The sequence below is a fragment of the Oncorhynchus tshawytscha genome, linkage group LG09 (genome assembly GCF_018296145.1).
Source record: "Oncorhynchus tshawytscha isolate Ot180627B linkage group LG09, Otsh_v2.0, whole genome shotgun sequence".
Classification (NCBI taxonomy): Eukaryota; Metazoa; Chordata; class Actinopteri; order Salmoniformes; family Salmonidae; genus Oncorhynchus; species Oncorhynchus tshawytscha.
The window spans coordinates 29620962-29645194 of NC_056437.1; the positions used below are offsets into that span (position 1 = coordinate 29620962).

At 41.7% G+C, this 24233-nt stretch overlaps 3 protein-coding genes across 6 annotated transcripts in view; 2 read left to right on the forward strand and 1 right to left on the reverse strand.

The window, feature by feature from the left end:
• LOC112257747 (neuroligin-3) overlaps window positions 1-2919 on the forward strand; it is a 32588-nt gene extending 29669 nt beyond the window's left edge. For all 3 annotated transcript variants that reach the window (XM_024431557.2, XM_024431558.2, XM_024431559.2), the window contains one exon: window positions 514-2919. In XM_024431557.2, coding sequence (XP_024287325.1) covers window positions 514-1384 — 871 coding nt within the window. In that variant the 3' untranslated portion in view covers window positions 1385-2919. The remainder of the gene's footprint in view (window positions 1-513) is intronic.
• Window positions 2920-4395: 1476 nt separating this feature from the next.
• On the forward strand, window positions 4396-10707 carry plp1b (proteolipid protein 1b). Of its 2 annotated transcripts, none has more exons than XM_024431561.2 (7): window positions 4396-4524; window positions 6995-7181; window positions 7482-7638; window positions 8018-8195; window positions 8317-8390; window positions 8598-8663; window positions 9416-10707. In XM_024431561.2, the coding sequence occupies exons 1-7, from the start codon at window positions 4521-4523 to the stop codon at window positions 9488-9490; spliced, it is 741 nt and encodes a 246-aa protein (XP_024287329.1). In that variant the 5' UTR covers window positions 4396-4520; the 3' UTR covers window positions 9491-10707. The 2 variants fall into 2 exon arrangements, with proteins under 2 accessions (XP_024287329.1, XP_024287328.1); XM_024431560.2 differs by lacking the exon at window positions 4396-4524 and adding an exon at window positions 6157-6584.
• A 1630-nt stretch (window positions 10708-12337) lies between these two features.
• Window positions 12338-14975, reverse strand: LOC112257749 (calphotin-like). Its single transcript, XM_024431562.2, has 3 exons — window positions 14968-14975; window positions 12671-14368; window positions 12338-12404 (listed from the first exon to the last, which is right to left on the reverse strand). The coding sequence occupies exons 1-3, from the start codon at window positions 14973-14975 to the stop codon at window positions 12338-12340; spliced, it is 1773 nt and encodes a 590-aa protein (XP_024287330.2).
• Between the last annotated feature and the right edge of the window lie 9258 nt (window positions 14976-24233).

Genomic DNA, 24233 nt, shown 5'->3' on the forward strand with positions numbered 1-24233 from the left:
GACTGGGGAGTTTTTCAGGATAAAAAAGAAATGGAATGGAGCTAAGCACAGGCAAAATCCTAGAGGAAAACCTGGTTCAGTCTGCTTTCCAACAGACACTGGGAGATAAATTCACTTTTCAGCAGGACATTAACCTAAAACACAAGGCCTAATCTACATTGGAGTTGCTTACCAAGAAGACAGTGAATGTTCCTGAGTGGTCGAGTTACAGTTTTAACTTAAATCTACATGAAAATCTATGGCAAGACCTGGAAATGGTTGTCTAGCAATGATCAACAACCTATTTGACAGAGCTTGAATAATTGTTTTAAGAATAATGGACAAACGTTGCACAATCCAGGTGTGGGACGCTCTTAGAGACTTACCAAGAAAGACATTTCTGTGACATTACATCAACCAGTCTCACAGCTCACAACTTGCCTGTTGACATCCCCCATAATGAAACAAATTAAAGTTTAATGTCTTCTATGTGGTACTCAATCTCTGATCCCTGTCTTCACTGTTTGTTTGCAGGGATCCCAACAAGCCAGTTCCTCAGGACACCAAGTTCATCCACACCAAGGCCAACCGCTTTGAGGAAGTGGCCTGGTCCAAGTACAACCCCCATGACCAGCTGTACCTTCACATCGGCCTGAAGCCTCGCATCCGTGACCACTACCGCGCCACCAAGGTAGCTTTCTGGAAGCACCTGGTGCCCCACCTGTATAACCTCCATGACATGTTCCAATACACCTCCACCACCACTAAGGTCCCTCCCCAGGACACCACCAACTCCAACGGTAAGAGGACTGGCACCACCAAGCGTCCGCCTGTCTCCACGGCCCACAGCAGTAACGGGGAAGAGGAGGAAACGGGTCCTCTGATTGTGGCTAACCCGAGAGATTACTCCACTGAGCTGAGTGTCACCATCGCTGTGGGCGCTTCACTGCTGTTCCTCAATGTGCTGGCCTTTGCCGCGCTCTATTACCGTAAGGACAAGCGCAGCCGGCAGGATGGCCACGGCAGCCCCCATCAAGCCAGTCCCCAGCGACAGAGCAACGGCAATGAAGTGAGCCACACCACCACCACCATCGACGAGAGCCTGTCCCATCAGATGACCCAGAGCAGCCAGATGAACCAGTGTGACACCCTGCATGACCTCCATGATCTCCACGACCTCCATGACCTTCATGACCTTCACGATCCCCTGCACCTCTCCACCAACATGGACTACACCATGACCCTGCGCCGCTCACCAGACGACATCCCCCTGATGACACCCAACAATATCACCATGATCCCCAACTCCTTGATGGGCCTTCCCAATATGCACCCCTACAGTACCTTCCCATCCGGGTACAACTCCACAGGCCTGCCCCACTCCCACTCCACCACCCGGGTATAGACCCAGCCTGGGACAGATGACATACAGACCACAGGGGACAGAGATTGTAGAGGTGAGTTGAGGTGTGTGCTGTGCTGTACAGTAGTTTAGGAATGAATACAAAACAGAAGTTGGTATGGGATGCGTGGGTAAGATAAGTTTGAATTTATGTTCATACTGCAAGAGCCATACAAAGCTTTTTCTGCTCAAAGGGTGCAGAATCGCCGCCAATATAATACTACTGCCTCCTCTTCCTCACAGAAGGAGGTCTATAAGCAGTGTCATTTTCTTATAATCATTTTCAAAAGCCTTTGTGTGCTGGTTAAAACATGGGGAAAAAAAGCTTTTTATTTCCCATTCTTGTCTTTTGAGGGTAACATTTATTTGTTTCTTTCTTGTACAACCTCAGTATAGTGTTTGTACAGTTGGATTTGTACGGGAAGCTTTTTTCTTACTATGATATCTGTTTTGATTTTCAACAATTCTTTGTGGAACAATTAACATCTGGACTCATCCGTGACTGAAGGACATTTGTAAAAAGCAGAAAATCTGTGTTATGAAGCTATTTTATACATATTCCTCATGTTACTCACAACTTAAAAGGGTATTTTTTACTTCCTGACTAAAGAATGGCTTGTTACTGTAACATTCTCTGCTTAGAGAAATACTGTTACGGTGACTGTGATGAATTGAACCTTCACTACAACATTGATTACAATTTGTAGTAAAAGTATCACATTTATCCAAACAATATTTCTATTTGAATATGCACAACGTGTGTGCGTTCGTGTGTGTGTGTGTGTGTGTGACTGTGTGTGTGTGTGTGTGCGTGTGTTTGTGTCTGTTTGCGTGCGCGTATGTTTGTGAGCGTGCGCGTGTCTGTGCACACGCAAAGTGCAATGTACAAGTGTAAATTGGTAAGACATTTGTTTGACATTTGTTTGAAGTATTGGCTTTCATCATATTAGTGTTGTACTCCGATCTATGGTCGTCTGTTTAAGTACCTTTGTTATTTTTCAGTTGACTGTGTCTTCTTTTGCTAAACACGTTCTGCGAATGCGACTTCTGCTTTGTTATAAACAGAGAATAGCTTAAGATGGCACCTACTCTAACCAACTGATATGATTCCATAGGCTTGGCTTGTTTGTACAGAATAAACTTAGACCAGCAGTTTTTTTATTGTTATTTGTTTATATGAATATAAAGGTATTCAGTAAGATAATTAAGTATATCACAATTGTATGTATAAACTACCTGAATCAATCAGATTTTAAAGAGTTTTGCTTAAAATATTGCAGATTGAGCAAGCTGAGATTCACCCATAGGCTTCATCCCATTTACACAAAAGCCAGATTTTGCAGCATAACACGTTTTGAAGCATTACTATGAAAGTGTCTTTTGAATTCAATGTGAACACTTCACAGTATTATTCTGGGAGAATGCACATCGCTCTGAGAATTATTGTCATCTTGCTTTCTTTGATACGATCATAGAACACAATTGACTAATACTACTGTTCAATATCAATGGGCTGATTAAAGATTTTTTGGAACTGAGTTGTCTTCTTGTCAAAATCCATCAACTTTAAAAAATGTATCAGCTTTACTATGAGTCAGATGGCCAATCTAATTCAATTGTATCACATATCAAGATTATTTTTCAACGGAAGACAAACAGCACAATTTCAGCTTGGATTTTGAGGCATCAGGGCAATGCCCCTTATATGACTGGGACCAGTTGAGATTACATAGACACAGCTTTGGCACATTATCATAATCTATGGTACATTTGTAACTGTATGTTGATATTTTGGTCAAGGGCTAAGACTGGGGAAAGTCAAAGAGGATAAGAGGTTACAGGCACACTCCAAAAAGACAGTGTGGTGTTTGCTCCAGCTGCACACTGGGACCATTGTAAGGAGTGGGCTTTGACATCAACTGGGTCAGGGATGAGGGAGGGGAGGGAGGGCAGCAGCTGGATCCAGCCCTCAATGTCCCCTTGTTAGTCTACTTAATCAATGTCAGTCCAGTGGCATTTCCATGGTCTGCCTTTTGTTTTATACCTTTGTCTGCACATTCTTCATATCTCTCTGTTTCCTGAAGATGCTTCTCTGAAGAGCCGAACACACCCACCAGCCAGAGCTTGCTCTCATTGACCATGTGGTGTCCTTTACGTACCTCAGATAGGCAGCACACATACTATGCAGACTATGAATAGCCTGGCTACTGAGAGAGAATAAACTGTCCATGCAGCAGCCCACACATGATCACACATGATGATCACACCTACAGTAAAAAGGCCTACAGATCTGCTATCTTAATTTCACCCTGTTTCTCACAGCAGGAAAGTAATTATTCAGCAACAGGAAATCTGAATTATTATGTGGATTATAATTAATGGACTTTTTTTTGTAGGGGTTGATACATTTTTTGTTAGGGCAAATCAAGTTTGACATTTCAGTGGAAATTACAAACTTTAGAAGCCTTTTAAAACTTCAAATACACTATAATTTGAATTTCTTCCTGCACAGGAAAAATCTCAGCAAAAACAGTGTTCAAATTAAGATAGTCGATCTGTATGCATAGGAATAGGATTGTATTTAGGGAAATTGTTATAAGGTTTCTGCTCTGGATTGGTGAATACAGGATGTCATACTCAGTCTAGGAGAAATTTTGAAAAATATGGCATATCTTTTGAAATGTGAAAGGATATGAAGTGCTGCTCATTGAGTTGTATCTGATTGCTAACATTTAAAATATGTAATAACTTACTCCTAAAATCCATAGCCAATTTATAGGGAGACATGCCACAGCAATGTTTATGAGGAAGTATGCTGCAAGTGTACTACACAGAAAAGGCTATGTGTTTGTGTGAATTTGTTATGCATGAGAGTGACTGAAAAGCAAGGGTCTACGGGTCTTTGACCCCTGCACTGTCCTTAATGTTGAACCCAGGGCTGCATTAGTGATGGACAGTGGCTGAAAAGGGACTTTGTGTCTTTAAGATCTGCTGGTATCTGGGAGCTGAGGGTCTGTCTATTGTTGGTCAGACAAAAGCGTGAGTCAGATTCATATAGGAGTGGTGGGGAATAACTTCTCAAATCACAGTCACAAAGCCGCCAAGCTAAACCTCAATAACCCCATACCTCTTTCTGAACATGGGTAAGTGGTTATCTAATGAGTTTTTAATATTTTCTATGACTATCTTAATAGTAAAAGTCTGTGGAATATAATTAATCTACTTTTGAAATATATATATATATATATTTTAGAAAATATAATTGTTGCTTCACTTGAGAACAAGATGAAGGCTTGATTAATATTGTGATAATTGCTGGTTTTATTGCAAGTTGATTGTATGATTGTCTGATAAGATTATAATGTCCACTTGTGGGTACCTCATGGGTTATTCATAACACAACATTGGTAATATTGCAACATTAGAAACATAGGCAGGATTGCTCAAATATTATTCCAGGTTGCACGTAGGTAATATTGTAGACTAAATAGTCCATTTGGAACATTTGAGATAAGCTAAGCTTATTGATACTCATTACTCAAAACATTGATTGCAATTCCTTGAAAACAAAACATGAAATTCAAATACATTCAGGATCATCATCTAATCAATGAGATTAAACTTCAAATACATTCAGGATCATCATCTAATCAGTGAGATTAAAATTCAAATACATTCAGGATCATCATCTAATCAGTGAGATTAAAATTCAAATCGAACCAGCTCTCACACAGCTAATATCTGTAAAATATTTTCTAAAAGGTGGATTGAACTCATTGGGTTCAGAGAGACAGAGGACCAGAGACAGGCTGCTGTCAGGGAGAGGTCATGCAAGGTTGATCATGTCAAAGGCTCTCACACTTCCAGTCTTGTCCAGGGCATAATTAGCAAATTTGCATGGAGTCCTTTGATTCACGTGGTAGATCTGACTCTGGAGTCAGTTTAAGTCGACCAACTATTCCTCCTTCACTACTATTTCTTCAAACAAAATAGTTACTCTGCACTACAGTTGATTCAGATTTAGCATGATTTAAGGACTTAGTTTGGTATGATCCTTCAGTGGTATCTGTGCTGTGATTTTATTAATAGGTTATCGTGGCGTTTCAAAGCACAGCTGAAGAGGGGGCGTCTGCAGCTGATGTAATTTCCAGGGACGCAAACAACTTTCCAGCTGTTGCTGTTTTTATTTAAATGGCAGTATATTTCATTAATATACTTTGTTCCTTCCTACCAACTAAAATCACAGAAACCATAATATTACAGGAACATTTAGTCAGTGTGCAACAGTTGCTCAGTCATCTATTATGTATGATCATGACAGTGTTTGCCATTCCCGAATGGGGTTTGTAGATCATACAACTTTGATGAGCCACTTGGTTGTTGTTGTGAAGATATTTTCCCCCACCCATTCATTGTGCTTCCTCCCACCCTTGAACACTTGAACCGCAGTCCCCACCCCCTGCTGACATAGACACTTATTCGCTGCCATAGTACCAGTCCCAGCCAGCTGTAGCTGTGGGCTGGACTGGGTGAGTAGCACTGACGTTGCCATCGGTACTGTGAGAATCCTGGTGGTGGAGATACTCCCCTGACCTCCGCCCCACCTGCCCAGGCACCCGATGGCTTGTTTATTAGATGTGTGTGTGTTTGTGTGTGTGTGTGTGTGTGTGTGTGTGTGTGTGTGTGTGTGTGTGTGTGTGTGTGTGTGTGTGTGTGTGTGTGTGTGTGTGTGTGTGTGTGTGTGTGTGCGTGCGTGCGCGCTTGTTTTGTGTGTGTGAGGTGGTGCTAGTGTGGTCTTTGTTTGTTTGACATCGCTGGCCTTTGTTCTCCTCCACTCCTAGCTAAGACAAAGGGCACTGTGTATCCCGCCACAAAGACAGGCTCTCTCTCTAAGCCCCTGGAGCCCATCCCTCAGTGCCCTCTTCTCTCTCTCCTCTCTTGGTGACGCCTGTGGTGGCGGGTGGTGGTGAAAGAGGGTTGGACTCTGGAGAGAAGAGGGGCTGAACTGTAAGCTGTTGGCAGGAGCTGAGGAGCTTTTACACACGGATGAAACCAGTGCAGAGAGCTGTTCTTTAGTTGCAATATCCTGCAGAAGAGCCTTTAGCATCACTGGTTCATAAACTCTTTGCTTGTTGTTGAGGAGCACAAGATCGAAAGCAGCAAATGTTTCCGGTCAGACAGCCTTGGCTTTGCAAAGCCCTAGGTGCATCTCTCTCTCTGATTCCTATACCAATACAGCCATTAACAGTCTGGATGTTTCCTATCTGCTTCCCCAGCACAGCTTACATTGGAGGAAGTGTATGAGAGTGCTGTGAAGTCATTGGTGGCTGGTTTTGTATGGGCGCTTTAACGTTACTTGGTTGGATACGCTGCTCTGCTGCACTTGGTTTCGCTGTTGTGTTTCGCTAAAATGTTTCTGTTGCTTTCATGCCTGTTGATGGAAGTTGTTGGTGGATGTTGATGGATTTTCAGCAGAAACAGTGGGGTCTTTTTATTCAACAGCTCCCCAAGTAGGGTGACTGACAGGTGTCTGGACTGTGGCGTAGATGTGCTGTGTGTTGGTGTGTGCGGTGTGTGCCGCCTGTGTGTTGATGTATTATGCCCCCTCACCAGGTTGTTATGATTGCTGTATCCGCTGCCTGGGGGCAGTGCCCTACCCGTCCCTGGTGGCCACTCTGCTCTGCTTCACCGGCATGGCACTGTTCTGTGGCTGTGGGCACGAGGCACTGGCCAACACAGAGGTTCTCGCCGAGACTTACTTCGCTCGTAACATACAAGACTATGTTGTCCTGGCCTCGTTGTGAGTTGAGGGGTCCTTTTAATTGATGAGTAGAATTTTCTTCCTAGTAAGTGTTTGTATTTGTAGATAGGTTGTGGAAATCAAGCAACATAAATGTAAAGACTCTTACAGTAGTAGTAGTAGTAGTAGTAGTAGTAGTAGTAGTAGTAGTAGTAGTAGTAGTAGTAGTAGTAGTAGTAGTAGTAGTAGAAGAAGTTAGTAGTAGTACCCCTTCCTTTAGGTAGGTTGAGAGCAGCCACCTCTCAACAGCAAATGTTTATATCTGACCTCTCCTTATTATGACCTGTCCTTGTCTCCCAGTATCAAGTATTTCCAGTACGTGATCTATGGCCTGGCCTCTTTCTTCTTCCTTTACTGCATCCTGCTGCTGGCTGAGGGATTCTACACCACCAGTGCCGTCAAGCAGACCTTCGGAGAGTTCCGGAGCACCAGATGTGGCCGCTGCCTTAGTCTGACGGTGAGTAGGGGAGTGGGAGAGAGAGAGGTGAGGGGGCAGGGGGGAGGAGGGAATGACGCCACCTCGCTGTTAGGTTGCTAAAATAATATTGACACTATAGCCTACTGTACTCTAGCTTGTAACCCACCCACTGCAATAGAGGTTGAAAAACAATCCATAAACAATTCATAGAGTAGTTAATTAATCATCAGTTAATTATCCATGAATCCCTCATATATTATGCTCTGGGGATATTAGGCTCATGTTAGAATATTTACCCTCTGTGGTGGGGTATTACTGCAGTAATAAGGCCTCATGGGACATGTTGTGTCACATCCTGATTCCCTGGAATTTGACCAATAACTTCCTGTGACCTCCTACTCTGTTTCCTGCTACACAGTTCATCATTGTGACATACGTCCTGGCAGTGATCTGGCTGGCGGTGTTTGCCTTTACAGCCATACCCGTCTTCTTCTTCTTCAACATGGCACAGACCTGCCACACCATCAACATCCTGGCTGAGACGACACCCAGCATCAACCAGCATGGCTGGATCTGCATGGATGCCCGGCAGTATGGTACGTTTAGCTTATGATGGGCCCAGCCGGGCCACCTTATGTTATTTTCTGTTTAATAAATGTTTTACATTTGAAATGTAATGTACTTCATTTCACATTAATGAGACAAGCTTCGCTTTAGGACTGCTGCCCTGGAATGCAATGCCAGGGAAGGCTTGTGGAATGACCTTGGCATCCATTTGCAAAACAAAAGAGGTGAGTTGGTGGTAGCTCTGTCTGACAATAAAACTACTTTGAAAGAATGAATGTTCCTGGATTATGTAACCTTTAAACCACAAAACACATAGCTAAATGATCATTCTGCATAGCAATTCAATGTACGGTACATGCACTCTATGAAGCCCCTTTTTATAATGTGTACTAAAATGCATTTAATCATATTTGCATGTTTTGTCTCTGCAGTTCTTCATCACCTATGACCTATATATCGCTGCCTTTGCTGGTGCAGGGATCGCTCTCTTGGCTCTGGTGAGTAAGAACGTCCACCCAGAGACTGATGAGTCTATGGGGCCTGTCAACCTCTTGGTTTAAGTTCAGAGTATGATTTGATGGTAACAGTTTATAATAGCTATCCTTTATAAACCATTTATAAATTAGTAAATAAATAAACTATTCGCAGATTATTAATAGTGAAATATCAGTACATTACTAGTAACTATATTAGTTAAAAATTACAAAAATTATGTTTAACTAATGCAGTTACTAATAATGTACTAATCATTTACAAAGATTTATACATCATTTGGTAATATTTAGTTCATTTATAAATGGCTTATAAAGGATAGTTATTATAAAGTATTACCGACTTGAATTTGCAGCTCCATTTGGCTTAGTTTAAGGCATACCACCAAAGAGGCATGGGGTTCGTTTAAGCCTCTTTGGCAGAGAAGAATAATAACAGAGAAATAGAAAAATGTATCATACTGTCCATCAGCACAGTAGCTAAGTCTTTATTGATTTTCAACAATTATTAAGATGACAAGACCAGCCAGGTCATAAGAGAAAAGCTCACCAATAGAGAACAGACTTAGTGTTATATAGGTGTAACTGTAGGGGCATATGGAAGTGATCAACGTGTGCACGAAGAGAGATCAGCTTGTGAGGCTACTGAATAATTGTGTCATCTAAATGAAGCTGCACTTTTGCAAAAACATATTTAGGAATTGTTTCATTTTTAAAAATAGTTTCTCTTTTGTCCCACTCTTCATCTTTATCTCTAGTTTATGTATGTGGTAGCCACCACATATAACTATGCAGTCCTGCGGTTCCTGGGCAGGAAAGGGCTGCGCTGTTAAAAACTATGCCCTTTCACGTCTCCATCACCCCATAGACTGGGCCTGAGGGGCGCAGTTACACATCACACCACTGAACTCCATCCATCCCCTGTGAGACACACCTGCAACCTGGATCCCCTACCTACTGCTGGCTGCTTCCCTGGAGGGCTCCAATTACTGACACATGGTTCCTCTGACCATCTGGTTTATCACCTCAGCCTAGCCTCAGAGCCATACTTTATGTATTTCTGAGCACCTCCAAAGACGTATGATACCTACTAATGGTCTAGTTACTTTGGACAGAAACTAAAGTAGGGAGGTTGGTCAAAGAAGAGGGGTGGGCTCAATCCATGACTGTATGATATTGTACGACCGCTATTCCATTCATAACATAACCTAATGTAACGTAATATATCATGCTAAATGGAGTGTCAAAGATTTACGTTGAGAATAATACAGATTGCCCTGAGACCACGTTGGGTCGTTATAACTTTAATCCCCTCCCCTGCTCACCAGTCTTATACCCGTGGTTCTCAGTCCAGGAGGATGAGTCTCTGATGTCTGTTGCTCATTTTCACATTGGATGGAGTGTCTCTGATTTTGGTTCACACATTTAAAAAAAAAGCTTTTAAAAAGTGTCACTGATGCTATTGTCAGATTGTGGACTCTTTTTAGCTCTCTAAATCTGAGTGACTTGGAGAGATGGCTGCTCTCCATGGTAATCAGAACTAAGAAACCGACCCGTCGCCTTGCTTACTGATATGTATATAGATTGTGAACATGATCTAGCTCCTGTTGCTTTAGATTGTGTTAGTAAATGAGCTGTCCATTACTGTAACTAGAGAAAACAGCAGAATGTGCCAAAGTTCTCTACAACACTCAAGTGAAATGTGGGAGTGTAATGTGGGAGTCGCTCTTTTCTAAGTGTGTCAAAGCACTTACGGCAGCTTTTTTGCATTCACTCTTGATGTAGTACCTATTGTTTGTCCTTTTGACTGATTACTGTGTGTGGGGTGCAAGGAAACCCAATTCTATGGATGTGCTAAAGGTATAAGCTAAATAAGATACTCCGTTTTCATTCTCCATATGTATTAATGCTCTCTGCTTTTAAACTGTAGTGTTTGATTTTCAGGGGATTTCTGGCTGGTGAGTGGCCTGCTATGCTATTTACTGAATTGGGTGTGTATATAATGCTGTGTTGAATTGATTAGCCATTAAAATGTATCAAAGCCTTTGAACCCAAGGTATTCAAATATTGTGCTTCATTTCATTTCATTGTCATGCAAATGTCAAATGGTAAAACAAAACTTCCAGTGAGGTTGTCCACATGGGTAATATAATGCACAACAACAAGACAAATGTTATTAGATGTTAATTATTGACAAATTATGGACACGGTCATAAATCATTTATATATATTTTTCTCATTAAAGATATACATCCCTCCACATGGTGAAAACACAATAAATGGGCAAAAAATAATTATTTGTTTACAGAAAAAAAGTCTTACATTCACAAAAGAATGGCATTCAGTGTCAGGGAAGGAAAATTGATGATAACTCTGGAATTATAACATCTTACAAAAAAAAAATGTAACAGTGTTAGCAAGTAATCTGTCAAAATGGTTGTGTTGGTGACAGGGATGTTCCAGGGATGACACTGTTGTGCCCTCTGTGTCAAGGTGATGAGAAGCCCTGGGGCCTACATGGTTTTAATAAAGCAGCCATCACAGTGGATCACTCTCCCATGCACAAACATGGAGGTCGTCATGTCCCCCAAGGCCTTACTGCACAATCCGCACTGAAAAAAGGAAATATTCCCCTCAGTATGGAGAGAGAGAAAGAGGACTAACATATCACCAAAAAACAAGTGTCATAATGTTCAGTTCACTGACAGATTTTTTTGAACAATGAGGTGTCTGGACAAAGGTCGGGGTGCTGTACCTTAAAACAGTCTGGGTGGCTGTAGATTTGTGGGTAATTGATTGTGATCTTGACATTTCCATCAATTGACTTGTCACAGTATGAACAAATGGCTTTGCCATCCCTGCAGGGGAGAGGGGAAGTTCATCAATATTGAATACGGTCAAAACATCTCTTTAATTATAGAAAATACACTATAACCTTTATAATGGCTAAAACAGACTCGATTGTTAATAATTGGCAAAAAATACGTTTACTTTTACAGTGGTGGAAAAAGTTCCCAACTGTCATACTTGAGTAAAAGTAAAAATACCTTAATAGAAAATGACTCACGTAAAAGTCACCCAGTAAAGTTCTACTTGAGTAAAGGTATAAAACGTTTCAAAATCCTTTTATTAAACAACCAGATGTCCAACAACCAACAACCATTGTCTTGTTTTTTTTTATTTACAGAAAGCCACGAGCACACTCCAATACTCAGACATTTTTTACAATTTAAGCATTTGTGTTTAGTGAGTCTGCCATATCAGAGGCAGTAGGGATGACCAGGGATGTTCGGTTGATAAGTGCTTGAATTGGACTATTATCCTGTCCTGCTAAGCATTGAAAATGTAACGAGTACTTTTTGGTGTCAGGGAAAATGTATGGAGTAAAAAGTAAAATATTTTCTTAACGAATGTAGTGAGGTAAAAGTAAAAGTAGTCAAAAATATAAAAAGTTAAGTACAGATTCCCCAAAAACACTTAAGTAGTACTTTAAAGTATTTTTACTTAAGTACTTTACACCACTGTACTTTTATGAGGAGAAATGTGCATCCTGCAATGTGTAGTATTATGCTGGTGTAATTATTGGTGTAATATTAAAAAAACTGTCTTCCCCTTACTCATAGTAAAGGTGTGTTCCTTTTAGGCCTACTATAGTCTGAACATGGACAGAATGACAACACTTACTTGGTGTGACGAAAGTCATGGACTATCTGATGCTGTGGTTCAGCATCCTCCTGTTGCTGAGTGCTGAAACAGTACAGAAACAAATAGACACTGAAATTGCACTGCCCAAATGTAGAAAATGTACATACCATGCGGGTGTCTTACAGCATTACTACTGCATGTATTGAATGTATGTATGTATGTGTCGAATAACTTAAAGGGTAAATGTACATTTGAAATGTGTGCTTGTTTACTGTACTGATTAACCTATCTGCTCAAATTACTTTAAAATATTTGTATTGTCTCTAGTAGGAAAAGATTAGGACAACTTAATATGAGGGCAGACTCACAGTGATGGAACCTGACCCCCACAAGGGGATGGTGTAGGTTCTGATGCAGGTGCTATTATATCATCTGCCACGACTTCAGCAGCAGGTAGCTCCACGTCTAATGCCTCCTCAAGTTCAATAGCAGCTGATAATTCCTGAACAACTTCAACAGCTGCTTCAGACACAGCTTCAGCTTCAGCTTCAATGATGGGTTCAGATGTTGACTCCTCAACTACAGGTTTAACTGCAGCCACAGGCTCAACTACAGGTTTAGCTGCAGCCACGGGCTCAACTACAGGTTTAGCTGCAGCCATGGGCTCAATTACAGGTTTAGCTGCAGCCACGGGCTCAACTACAGGTTTAGCTGCAGCCACGGGCTCAACTACAGGTTTGGCTGCAGCCACGGGCTCAACTACAGGTTTGGCTGCAGCCACGGGCTCAACTACAGGTTTGGCTGCAGCCACGGGCTCAACTACAGGTTTGGCTGCAGCCACGGGCTCAACTACAGGTTTAGCTGCAGCCACGGGCTCAACTACAGGTTTAGCTGCAGCCACGGGCTCAACTACAGGTTTAGCTGCAGCCACGGGCTCAACTACAGGTTTAGCTGCAGCCACGGGCTCAACTACAGGTTTAGCTGCAGCCACGGGCTCAACTACAGGTTTAGCTGCAGCCACGGGCTCAACTACAGGTTTAGCTGCAGCCACGGGCTCAACCACAGGTTTAACTGCAGCCACGGGCTCAACCACAGGTTGAACTGCAGCCACGGGCTCAACCACAGGTTTAACTGCAGCCACGGGCTCAACTACAGGTTGAACTGCAGCCACGGGCTCAACTACAGGTTTAGCTGCAGCCACGGGCTCAACTACAGGTTTAACTGCAGCCACGGGCTCAACTACAGGTTTAACTGCAGCCACGGGCTCAACTACAGGTTTAACTGAAGCCACGGGCTCAACTACAGGTTTAACTGCAGCCACAGGCTCAACTACAGGTTTAGCTGCAGCCACAGGCTCAACTACAGGTTTAGCTGCAGCCACAGGCTCAACTACAGGTTTAACTGCAGCCACAGGCTCAACTACAGGTTTAACTGCAGCCACAGGCTCAACTACAGGTTTAACTGCAGCCACAGGCTCAACTACAGGTTTAACTGCAGCCACAGGCTCAACTACAGGTTTAACTGCAGCCACAGGCTCAACTACAGGTTTAACTGCGGCCACAGGCTCAACTACAGGCTTAACTGCAGCCACAGGCTCAACTACAGGTTTAACTGCAGCCACAGGCTCAACTACAGGTTTAACTGCAGCCACAGGCTCAACTACAGGTTTAACTGCAGCCACAGGCTCAACTACAAGTTCAATTGCCTCCACAGCCGCTGGCCTAACTGCAGGTTCTTCAGAAACACTGTCAACAGGTTTCACTACAGGTTCTAAGACTGATTCTACAGCAGCCTCTTCTGATTGAATTTCACTTGCTGGTTCCACTGTGGGTCCCACGGTGGGTTCTGCAGTGAGTTTTGCGATGAGTTCTCCATCAGCTTCTTCCACAGATGCAGGTTCCTCAGTCGTTGTCTCAGAGGGCTCTGCTGCCTCTGGTTGGTCAGCAGGTGCATCTACAGATTCCTCCACTGCAGGTTGTTCCACAGGTTTCCCAAGAGATTTGTCTTTTGATTCTGCTGTTGGTGGGTCCGACTCCTCCACAGCTTCTGACAACTCTTCAGGCCTACTGTAAATCAGTCACACAGAATTAGCACTTAAATACGCTTTATGGCAGTAACTGATTCAAGCACCCATTATACTACTTCTGTCAGGGTGAACAACAGCACCTGCTATCTATTTTTCTCCTCAATTATATTCTAAATGTGCACAAAATCTATTCTTGCATAAAACAAAGGTAACGTTCATTTTAATGGAGCTAGGGATGTGCTTGGCTACTTCATAGTGAATACATTAACCCCTTTCCCCCCTGGGAAATGGCCTATATGGATAGTGCTAGATTGAAAAAAATAATACAGGAAAAATATGGAAATTATATACATAACCATGGTAGCAATTCAAAGGGAGATTATGGCAAGATTATTAGGCTAAAGGTGAGGACACAACAGTTAACCTGACACAAGACTGAATCCAAACATTACACTGTTGATTTTATGTGCATTTTACATTTACTGTATTTTTAGCTGCATTTGATGATAACGAAATCTGAAAATACTCTGGATACATTCAGTAACATGATAAGAATAATATTGGGAAATTTAGGGTAGGTGCAACATAAGACAAAACAATTACAAGAGTTTGAGTGAGAGGTCTAATTGGTGGCCACACCTCTCCATAGTGTGCACAGTTCATAAGTCATTTCAATGCACTTTCATGACTCAAAGAAGAGTCTTCAACTAAACTCAGCAAAAAAAGAAACATCCTCTCACTGTCAACTGGGTTTATTTTCAGCAAACTTAACATGCGTAAATATTTTTATGAACATAAGATTCAGCAACTGAGACAAAAACTGAACAAGTTCCACAGACATGTGACTAACAGAAATTGAATAATGTTTCCCTAAACAACGGGGGGCTCAAAATCAAAAGTAACAGTCAGTATCTGGTATGGCCAACAGCTGAATTAAGTACTGCAGTGCATCTCCTCCTCATGGACTGCACCAGATTTGCCCGTTCTTGCTGTGAGATTTTACCCCACTCTTCCACCAAGGCGCCTGCAAGTTCCCGGACATTTCTGGGGAGGGGGGGAATGGCCCTAGCCCTCACCCTCCGATTCAACAGGTCCCAGACGCGCTCAATGGGATTGAGATCCAGGCTCTTCGCTGGCCTTTGCAGAACACTGACATTCCTGTCTTGCAGGACATCATGCACAGAACGAGCAGTATGGCTGATGGCATTGTCATGCTAGAGGGTAATGTCAGGATGAGCTTGCAGGAAGGGTACCACATGAGGGAGGAGGATGTCTTCCCTGTAATGCACAGCATTGAGACTGCATGCAATGACAACAAGCTCAGTCCAATGATGCTGAGACACACCGCCCCAGACCATGACGGACCCTCCACCTCCAAATCGATCCCGCTCTAGAGTACAGGCCTCGGTGTAATGCTCATTCCTTCAAAGATAAATGCGAATCCAACCATCACCCCTGGTGAGACAAAACCGCGACTCGTCAGTGAAGAGCACTTTTTGCCAGTACTGTCTGGTCCAGCGACGGTGGGTTTGTGCCCATAGGTGACGTTGTTGGTGGTGATGTCTGGTGAGGACCTGCCTTAACAACAGGCCTACAAGCCCTCAGTCCAGCATCTCTCAGCCTATTGCGGACAGTCTGAGCACTGATGGAGGGATTGTGCGTTCCTGGTGTAACTCGGGCAGTTGTTGTTGCCATCCTGTACCTGTCCCGCAGGTGTGATGTTCGGATGTACCGATCCTGTGCAGGTGTTGTTACAAGTGGTCTGCCACTGCGAGGACGATCAGCTGTCCGTCCTGTCTCCTGGGCATAATTTTAAAGCACGTTATATTATCCAACATGACTAGCTAAATGATAAAATACAATCTTACAGTGCTAGGCTTTCACTAGGAAATTCAGAGAAGCAGATCATAATTTTGGTGTGCATAGAATGGAGTCATGACTCGTGTGCATTTAGATGTGTGGTCCGCTTAACATTTTCTTCACAATACAATAAACATAGGCTCAATCTGTTAAGGACAAACCAGGGTATAATGCCATGTCACCTTGTAACTATACGTCAAAACATAGTGATCATATATCATATGGAAATGTGAAGTGCACATTTGGACTCACGGGTGTTTGGCTTGCTTGTATAATATCAAAGCAGTATTTATTATCTCAACGTCTCATCTTTCAAAATACATTGAGTCCTCGTAAATTAAAGAATTTTCCCCACTCAGACAACAAAACATTTGCAAAAGTTGCCCAATTAGCGGGAGGGATGAGAGACCCTGGGCTCCGATGTCATGAATAGTATGTTACTGTACAGCCACTGCTTTCCAATTTAGGAACTTATCCATGTCCAAATCTACCATTTTCGACCTCTATACAGGTACGAGTGTAAAGTGCTAGAGATAAGTTGATGTTATGTCCCAGGGTGATGGAAGGATACTCAGTCGGAGTGGATGCAATTTCAGAGAGAGAGAGCGAGAGAGAGTATATTTTCTATCAGGAAAACATTACCTTATAGGGAAATGCGACTGGCTGATTTTGAATGGTGGGGGGCTCGTTGGGGAATCCAGAGATCTAAAAGGTAAGAGAAAAGACATACCCTAAGATAACTTGCATGTCGGAACTAAACTACCGGTCAAACGTTTTAGAACACCTACTCATGCAAGTTTTTTCTTTATTTTTTACTATTTTCTACATTGTAGAATAATATTGAAGACATCAAAAAAAGTGTTAAACAAATCAAAATATATTTTATATTTGATTCTTCAAATAGCCTCCCGTTGCCTTGACAGCCTTAAACACTCTTCGCATTCTCTCAACCAGCTTCACGAGGTAGTCACCTGGAATGCATTTCAATTAACAGGTGTGCCTTCTTTAAAGGTAATTTGTGCAATTTCTTTCCTTCTTAATGCGTTTGAGCCAATCCGTTGTGTTGTGACAAGGTAGGGGGGTATACAGAAGATAGCCCTATTTGGTAAAAGACCAAGTCCATATTATGGCAAGAACAGCTCAAACAAGCAAAGATAAACGACAATCCATCATTACTTTAAGACATGAAGGTCAGTCAATACGCAAAATTTCAAGAACTTTGAAAGTTTCTTCAAGTGCAGTCGCAAAACCCATCAAGCGCTATGATGCAACTGGCTATCATGAGGGCTGCCACAGGAATAGAAGACCCAGAGTTACCTCTGCTGCAGAGAATAAGTTCATTAGAGTTACCAGCCTCAGACATTGCAGCCCAAATAAATGCTTCACATCTCAACATCAACTCTTCAGAGGAGACTGTGTGAATCAGGCCTTCATGGTCGAATTGCTGCAAAGAAACCACTACTAAAGGACACCAATAAGAAGAACAGACTTGCTTAGATAAAGAAACACGAGCAATGGACATTAGACCGGTAGAATTTTGTCCTTTGGTCTGGAGTCCAAATTTGAGAGTTTTGGTTCTAACCACCGTGTCTTTGTGAGATGCGGTGTGGGTGAATGGATGATCTCTGCATGTGTATTTCCCACCGGAAAGCATGGAGGAGGTGTTATGGTGTGGCGGTGCTTTGCTGGTGACACTGTCTGTGATTTATTAACCTCTCTTGGGTAGGGGGCAGTATTTTCACATCCGGATGAAAAGCGTGTCCAAAGTAAACTTCGTTAATCAGGCCCAGAAGCTAGGATATGCATATAATTGGTAGATTTGGATAGAAAACACTCTAATGTTTCTAAAACTTTAAATGATATCTGTGAGTATAACAGAACTGATATGGCAGGCAAAACCCAAAGGACAAACCATCCCAAAAACAAACAACAAAAAAAATCACCCTACCAATGGCTGTCACTTTTATTATAAGGCGAAATTCTCCCAGATTGCAGTTCCTAGGGCTTCCACTAGATGTCAACAGTCTAAAGAAAGAGTTTCATGCTGGTTTTTGGAAAAATTAGCCAGAATTTTCTAGGTGGATCTGCATTTCGCCTGTACAGTTTCCAAGCGCATGGAAGAGAGAGCGTTCTTTGGTATTTTTCTCCGGTAAAGACAATAACGATTCTCCGTCTTAAATTGTATAGTTTTGTTACGTATTAGGGTGCCTAAGGTTTGATTATGAATGTTGTTTGACTTGTTTGGAAAAGTTTATTAGTAGCGTTTGGGATTCATTTTGTATGCATTTTGATGGAGGGAAACTGGGTGGATTATTGACTGAAGCATGCCAGCTAAACTGAGTTTTTATGGATATAAAGAAGGACATTATCAAACAAAATGACCATTTGTGATGTATCTGGGACCTTTTGGAGTGCCAACAGAAGAAGATCAAAGGTAAGTTATTTATTATATCACTATTTCTGACTTTCGTGGCGCACCTGCCTGGTTGAAATATGTTTTTCATGCTTTTGTATGCGGGGCACTGTCCTCAGATAATCGCATGGTGTGCTTTCGCCATAAAGCCTTTTTGAAATCTGACACAGCGGCTGGATTAACAAGAAGTTAAGCTTTATTTTGATGTATTACACTTGTGATTTTATGAAAGTTAAATATTTATAATTCTGTAGTTCGAATTTAGCGCTCTGCAATTTCACCGGATGTTGGCCAGGTGGGATGCTACCGTCCCACCTGCCCATAAGAAGTTATAAGAATTCAAGGCACACTTAACCAGCATTGCTACCACAGCATTCTGCAGCGATACGCCATCCCATCTGGTTTGATTTGTTGAACACTTTTTGGGTTACTACATGATTCCACAATGATACTGGGAAGAGATAAACAACATGCTATTCATATTTTACAACTAAAAAGACTCAGCTACTGAGTTTTATGGGTAGATCTAAAAAACATATATATTGTGTAAATATACATACAAATAAAAATTAAACACTACACTAAAACACAAACACCCACTCAAATTTCTTAGCTGCTGAGAGGACATAGGACTTTGCCAGGGGTCTGACCCTGCTCGATGTCAATGACCTACAGAAGAGAAGAAAGAGGTAATTAAGTTATGACATGTTATTACACTTTAATAACTGTCCAATACTGATTCATCGCATGCACAGTCAAAGGTAATTGCCCTCTTACCATTTGGTGATTTCCTCAGGGGTCAGTGGGTCAACATCTGGTGTCACTGTAGGACTGTAGGGGTTGCATGGAGCAAGAGAGGTAACAGGGCTGGATTCAGCTGAAAAGAGACCAGTGGGTTTCTTTGGAAGTTCTGGCTTACTTGAGAGAAGAAAATAGTGGGGTTGTGGAATGTTAGTTCCAAATAGACTAGCGCCATAAATATAAAATCTGACTCAATTGTTAATTGCAATTAACGCTTTAGATAAATCATTAATGTCTTAGACAAAGATAAATGTGGCTCCATTGTCTCCTAAAACATCAAGTGGGTGGATTTTGGTTTGGAATGGGTTACCGTGGTTTTCCCTCTTCTTCATCTGGGTCTGTCACTCTACGGATCCAGCTGCCGTCTCCCTTGAGGGAAGTACGCACCTTCATGGTTCTAACCACCTGTGCTCTGTTAACTTCAACACACACACACATTACACATACACTTTATATTATTCTGTGTTTTGATATACCACAATTGCTCATGATGGATCAGTGATGTTTTATATAGTGTTTAGTTACAGAGTTATATAGGTCAACACACCCTTGGTGGCCATGGTCCAGTCCAAGTCTCTGCTTCCTATTGAAACAAAGAACACGGTTGTTGGGTAATTTGATTTGAAATTTGATTTAATTGTGTGGGGATCATAGTATGTACAGAACAGAAGTCTGTATGTACTAAATATATATTGCATTAGAAAAAGGTATAACCAAAGGCACTTCAGCCCAGCTTAAACAAAAAAGGGGAATTAGTTGCTAGACTGAAGGACTTGAAAATCCAAAAAACATTCCTTCCCCCAGGATACTTCAACTGGTGACTATTCGGGAGAACAAAGAAAAAGGAGCACACTGGTACTGCGTAAATCTAATAGATTTATTGACTGGACAAACAAACAATATGCTTGAGTTTCGGCCTTAATCACCTTCATCAGAGCCTTGAGAAGGAAAATAGTGGGAGGCACCTACAGTTGAAGTCGGAAGTTTACATACACCTTAGCCAAATACATTTAAACTCAGTTTCACAATTCCTGACATTTAATCCCAGTAAAAATGCTCTGTCTTAGGTCAGTTAGGATCACCACTTTATTTTAAGAATCTGAAATGTCAGAATAATAGAATTAATTATTTATTTAAGCTTTTATTTCTTTCATCACATTCCCAGTGGGTCAGAAGTTTACATACAACTCAATTTGGTAGCATTGCTTTTAAATTGTTTAACTTGGGTCAAACGTTTCAGGTTGCCTTTCACAAGCTTCCCACAAAAAGTTGGGTGAATTTTGGCCCATTCCTCCTGACAGAGCTGGTGTAACTGAGTCAGGTTTGTCTTGAGATGTTGCTTCAATATGTTCACATAACTGTCCTCCCTCATGATGCCATCTATTTTGTGAAGTGCACCAGTCTCTCCTGCAGCAAAGCACCCCCACAACATGATGCTGCCACCCCCGTGCTTCACAGTTGGGATGGTGTTCTTCGGCTTGTAAGCCTCCCCTTTTTCCTCCTAACATAACGATGGTCATTATGGGCAAACAGTTCTATTTTTGTTTCATCAGACCAGAGGACATTTCTCAAAAAAGTACGATCTTTATCCCCATGTGCAGTTGCAAACCGTAGTCTGGCTTTTTTTATGGTGGATTTGGAGCAGTGGCTTCTGCCTTGCTGAGCGGCCTTTCAGGTTATGTCGATATAGGACTTGTTTTACTGTGGATATAGATTTATTTTGGTACTGTCCATATAAGTTAACCAATGTAAAACATACAAGATCTGTAAAATGTATATAGGTTCAGAAATGGCACAGTTACAAATAGAACAAACTGGATGGACATCAGAAATAGAGGAAGGACTAAAAACAGAATATAACTATTTTAAAATAGATTGTCTGTAAAATGTGTATAAATATAGGGGATTGGAAATGATCATACAATTACATTGATGGAAGCAACAATCTGAAATATTAAAGATGATCCACCCCATTAAAAAAAAGTAACAAGAACATTTCCCAGGACATAGACATATCTGATATGGGCAGAAAGCTTAAATTCGTGATAATCTAACTGCACCGTCAAATTTACAGTAGCTATAGTGAAATAATACCATGCTATTGTTTGAGGAGTGCACAGTTAACTTGAAAATGTATTAATAAACCAATTAGGCACATTTGGCCAGTTTTGAACAGTTCATTGAATCAGTCTAAAACTTTGCACATACACTGCCTCCATCTAGTGGCCAAAATCTAAATTGTGCCTAACCTGGAATAGTACATTATGGCCTTTCTCTGGCATTTCAAAGATGGAACAAAAAAACATGTTTTTTTTCTTTGCATTATTTTTTACCAGAACAAATGTGTTATATTCTCCTACATTAATTTCACATTTCCACAAACTTAAAAGCGTTTCCTTTCAAATGGTATCAATAATATACATATCCTTGCTTCAGGTTCTTAGCTACAGGCAGTTAGATTTGGGTATGACATTTTAGGCAAAAATGGAAAAAAAGGGTCCGATCCTTACGTGTCACGTATCAGTTTGCAATTTAAAAAATAATAATAATAGAGTTAATAAAGCCGCATACACACTTGGTCTCTTTTTTGCTTTCTTGACCAAGGCAGCTCCAGCCTAGCTCAGTGCTTTCTGTGGTGATGGGCAGCCAGCGTAAAATACGGAGCGTAGGAGTTGGTAATGTTCTCTAGTTGTGCCGTGACTAGCTCAGTGTTCTGTCCCACTACGACACCACCAAATCTAAGGGTAGAGCAAAACAATTCAAGCCCCTTGGGTGCTGCCATAGAGTTACATTAGAAGTGCCCATCCAAAAAGGCACAAGGTCATTGAGCACAGGTAAAATGTCAAATCACGTTATATCTACAGCAGCTTTGATTGGACAACATCATACTTTCAAAATCTTAGCTTGCATGCTAGCAGTCATCATCATGAATGAAGTCGACAATTTACTGGCAAATACGTTTTAATCCTTGTCATACAAAGATAACTAATGAAGAGAAATGATAGATGTAAAGTATTGGTGCTCATAGGCCATTGGACATAAACAAGTTGGAAATCGCAAATTCAACAATGAGTGGTTTGGAAGGAATCAGTGGCTAACTGCAAGCATTGCAAAGCAATCACTAGCCTGCTATTCAGTGGAGTGGATGTGTGGTCCCAAGTCTGTGTGGTCCCAAGTCTGTGTTTAAGGGTCTATTTTCCAAGCTTAAAAGGATACACATTCAACATTTGCCATGGTGTCTATCCAGCAGGACTTCTGCCTTGCTCAAACAACAGGAAACTCAAAACTGGGAAATATGATTTTGGTGAGTTCAAGATAACTGGGAACTCTGATAAAAACAAGCTCAGACTGGTAAAATACATTTTGAACGGTCATCCAACTCGGAATTGCAAGACGGGAACGCCGGCCTCTTTCTAAAGCTCCGATCTGAAGATCACTGACGTCATGATGCAACCTTGTTTTTTTTCTCCAGAGTTCCCAGTTGTCTTGAAAGCACCATAAATCTAGAGAATGCCAGACTTTGATGACAAAATTTGCCCATGAAGGATCGCTGCGCCACCTTCCTGTTCATGTGAGCACAGCACAACAAGGTATGCTTGTTGTCTTGTATGCCTCTGTATAAATTATGTAATATGCCAGGGAGATCTGTATACTGGGGTTATATCCTGCCTGGTTGGCCCTGTCCGGGGGTATCGTCAGACAGGGCCACAGTGTCTCCCAACCCCTCCTGTCTCAGCCTCCAGTATTTATGCTGCAGTAGTTTATGTGTCGGGGAGCTAGGGTCAGTCTGTTATATCTAGAGTATTTCTCCTTTCTTACCCGGTGCCCTGTGTGAATTTAAGTATTCTCCCTCTAATTCTCTCTCTCACCCTCTCCTTCCCCTCCCGGAGGACCTGAGCCCTGGGATCATGCCTCAGGACTACCTGGCCTGATGACTCATGACTAAGTTTGTCCTAGCTCGCTCATTAATGTCTTAATGGAAATTAAGGATTGCCTCACATCTGCTCGTCGTCCCCTTATAACAAATTTTGCCATATCAGCTATGTTTTTTTTAAAGGCAGTAAATGAGGCTGGATGAACTATTTCCCTGCCAGACAAGGCTCTGCTGATAGCCAGGTGTAGCAGTGTTAAGGTGTTGGGACTGCTGTTGGAACACAGCTTATCCTCTTTGGGCTGCAATCCCGTTAACGGGTTGATATGACAACAGCCAGTGAAAGTGCAGGGCTCCAACTTCAAAACAACAGAAATCTCATAATTAAAATTCCTCAAACATACATGTATCTTATACCGTTTTAAAGGTAGTCTTGTTGTTAATCCCACCAGTGTCTGATTTCAAATAGGCTTTACGGCGAAAGCACCACAAACGATTATGTTAGGTAAGAGCCAAGACATAGAAAAACACAGCCATTTTTCCAGCCAAAGAGAGGAGTCACAAAAAAAAGCACAAAGAGATAAAATTAATCACTAACCTTTGATGATCTTCATCAGATGACACTCATAGGACTTCATGTTACACAATACATGTATGTTTTGTTTGATAAAGTTCATATTTATATCAAAATCTGAGTTTACATAGGTGCGTTACATTCACTAGTTCCAAAAACATCCAGTGATTTTGCATAGCTACCGATTCAACAGAAATGCTCATCATAAATGTAGATGATAATACAAGTTATACACATGGAATTATAGATCTACCTCTCCTTAATGCCACCCCTGTGTCAGATTTCAAAAAAACTTTATGGAAAAAGCAAACCATGCAGTAATCTGAGATGGCGCTCAGAACAATAGTCAAATTAGCCGCCATGTTGGAGTCAACAGAAACCAGAAA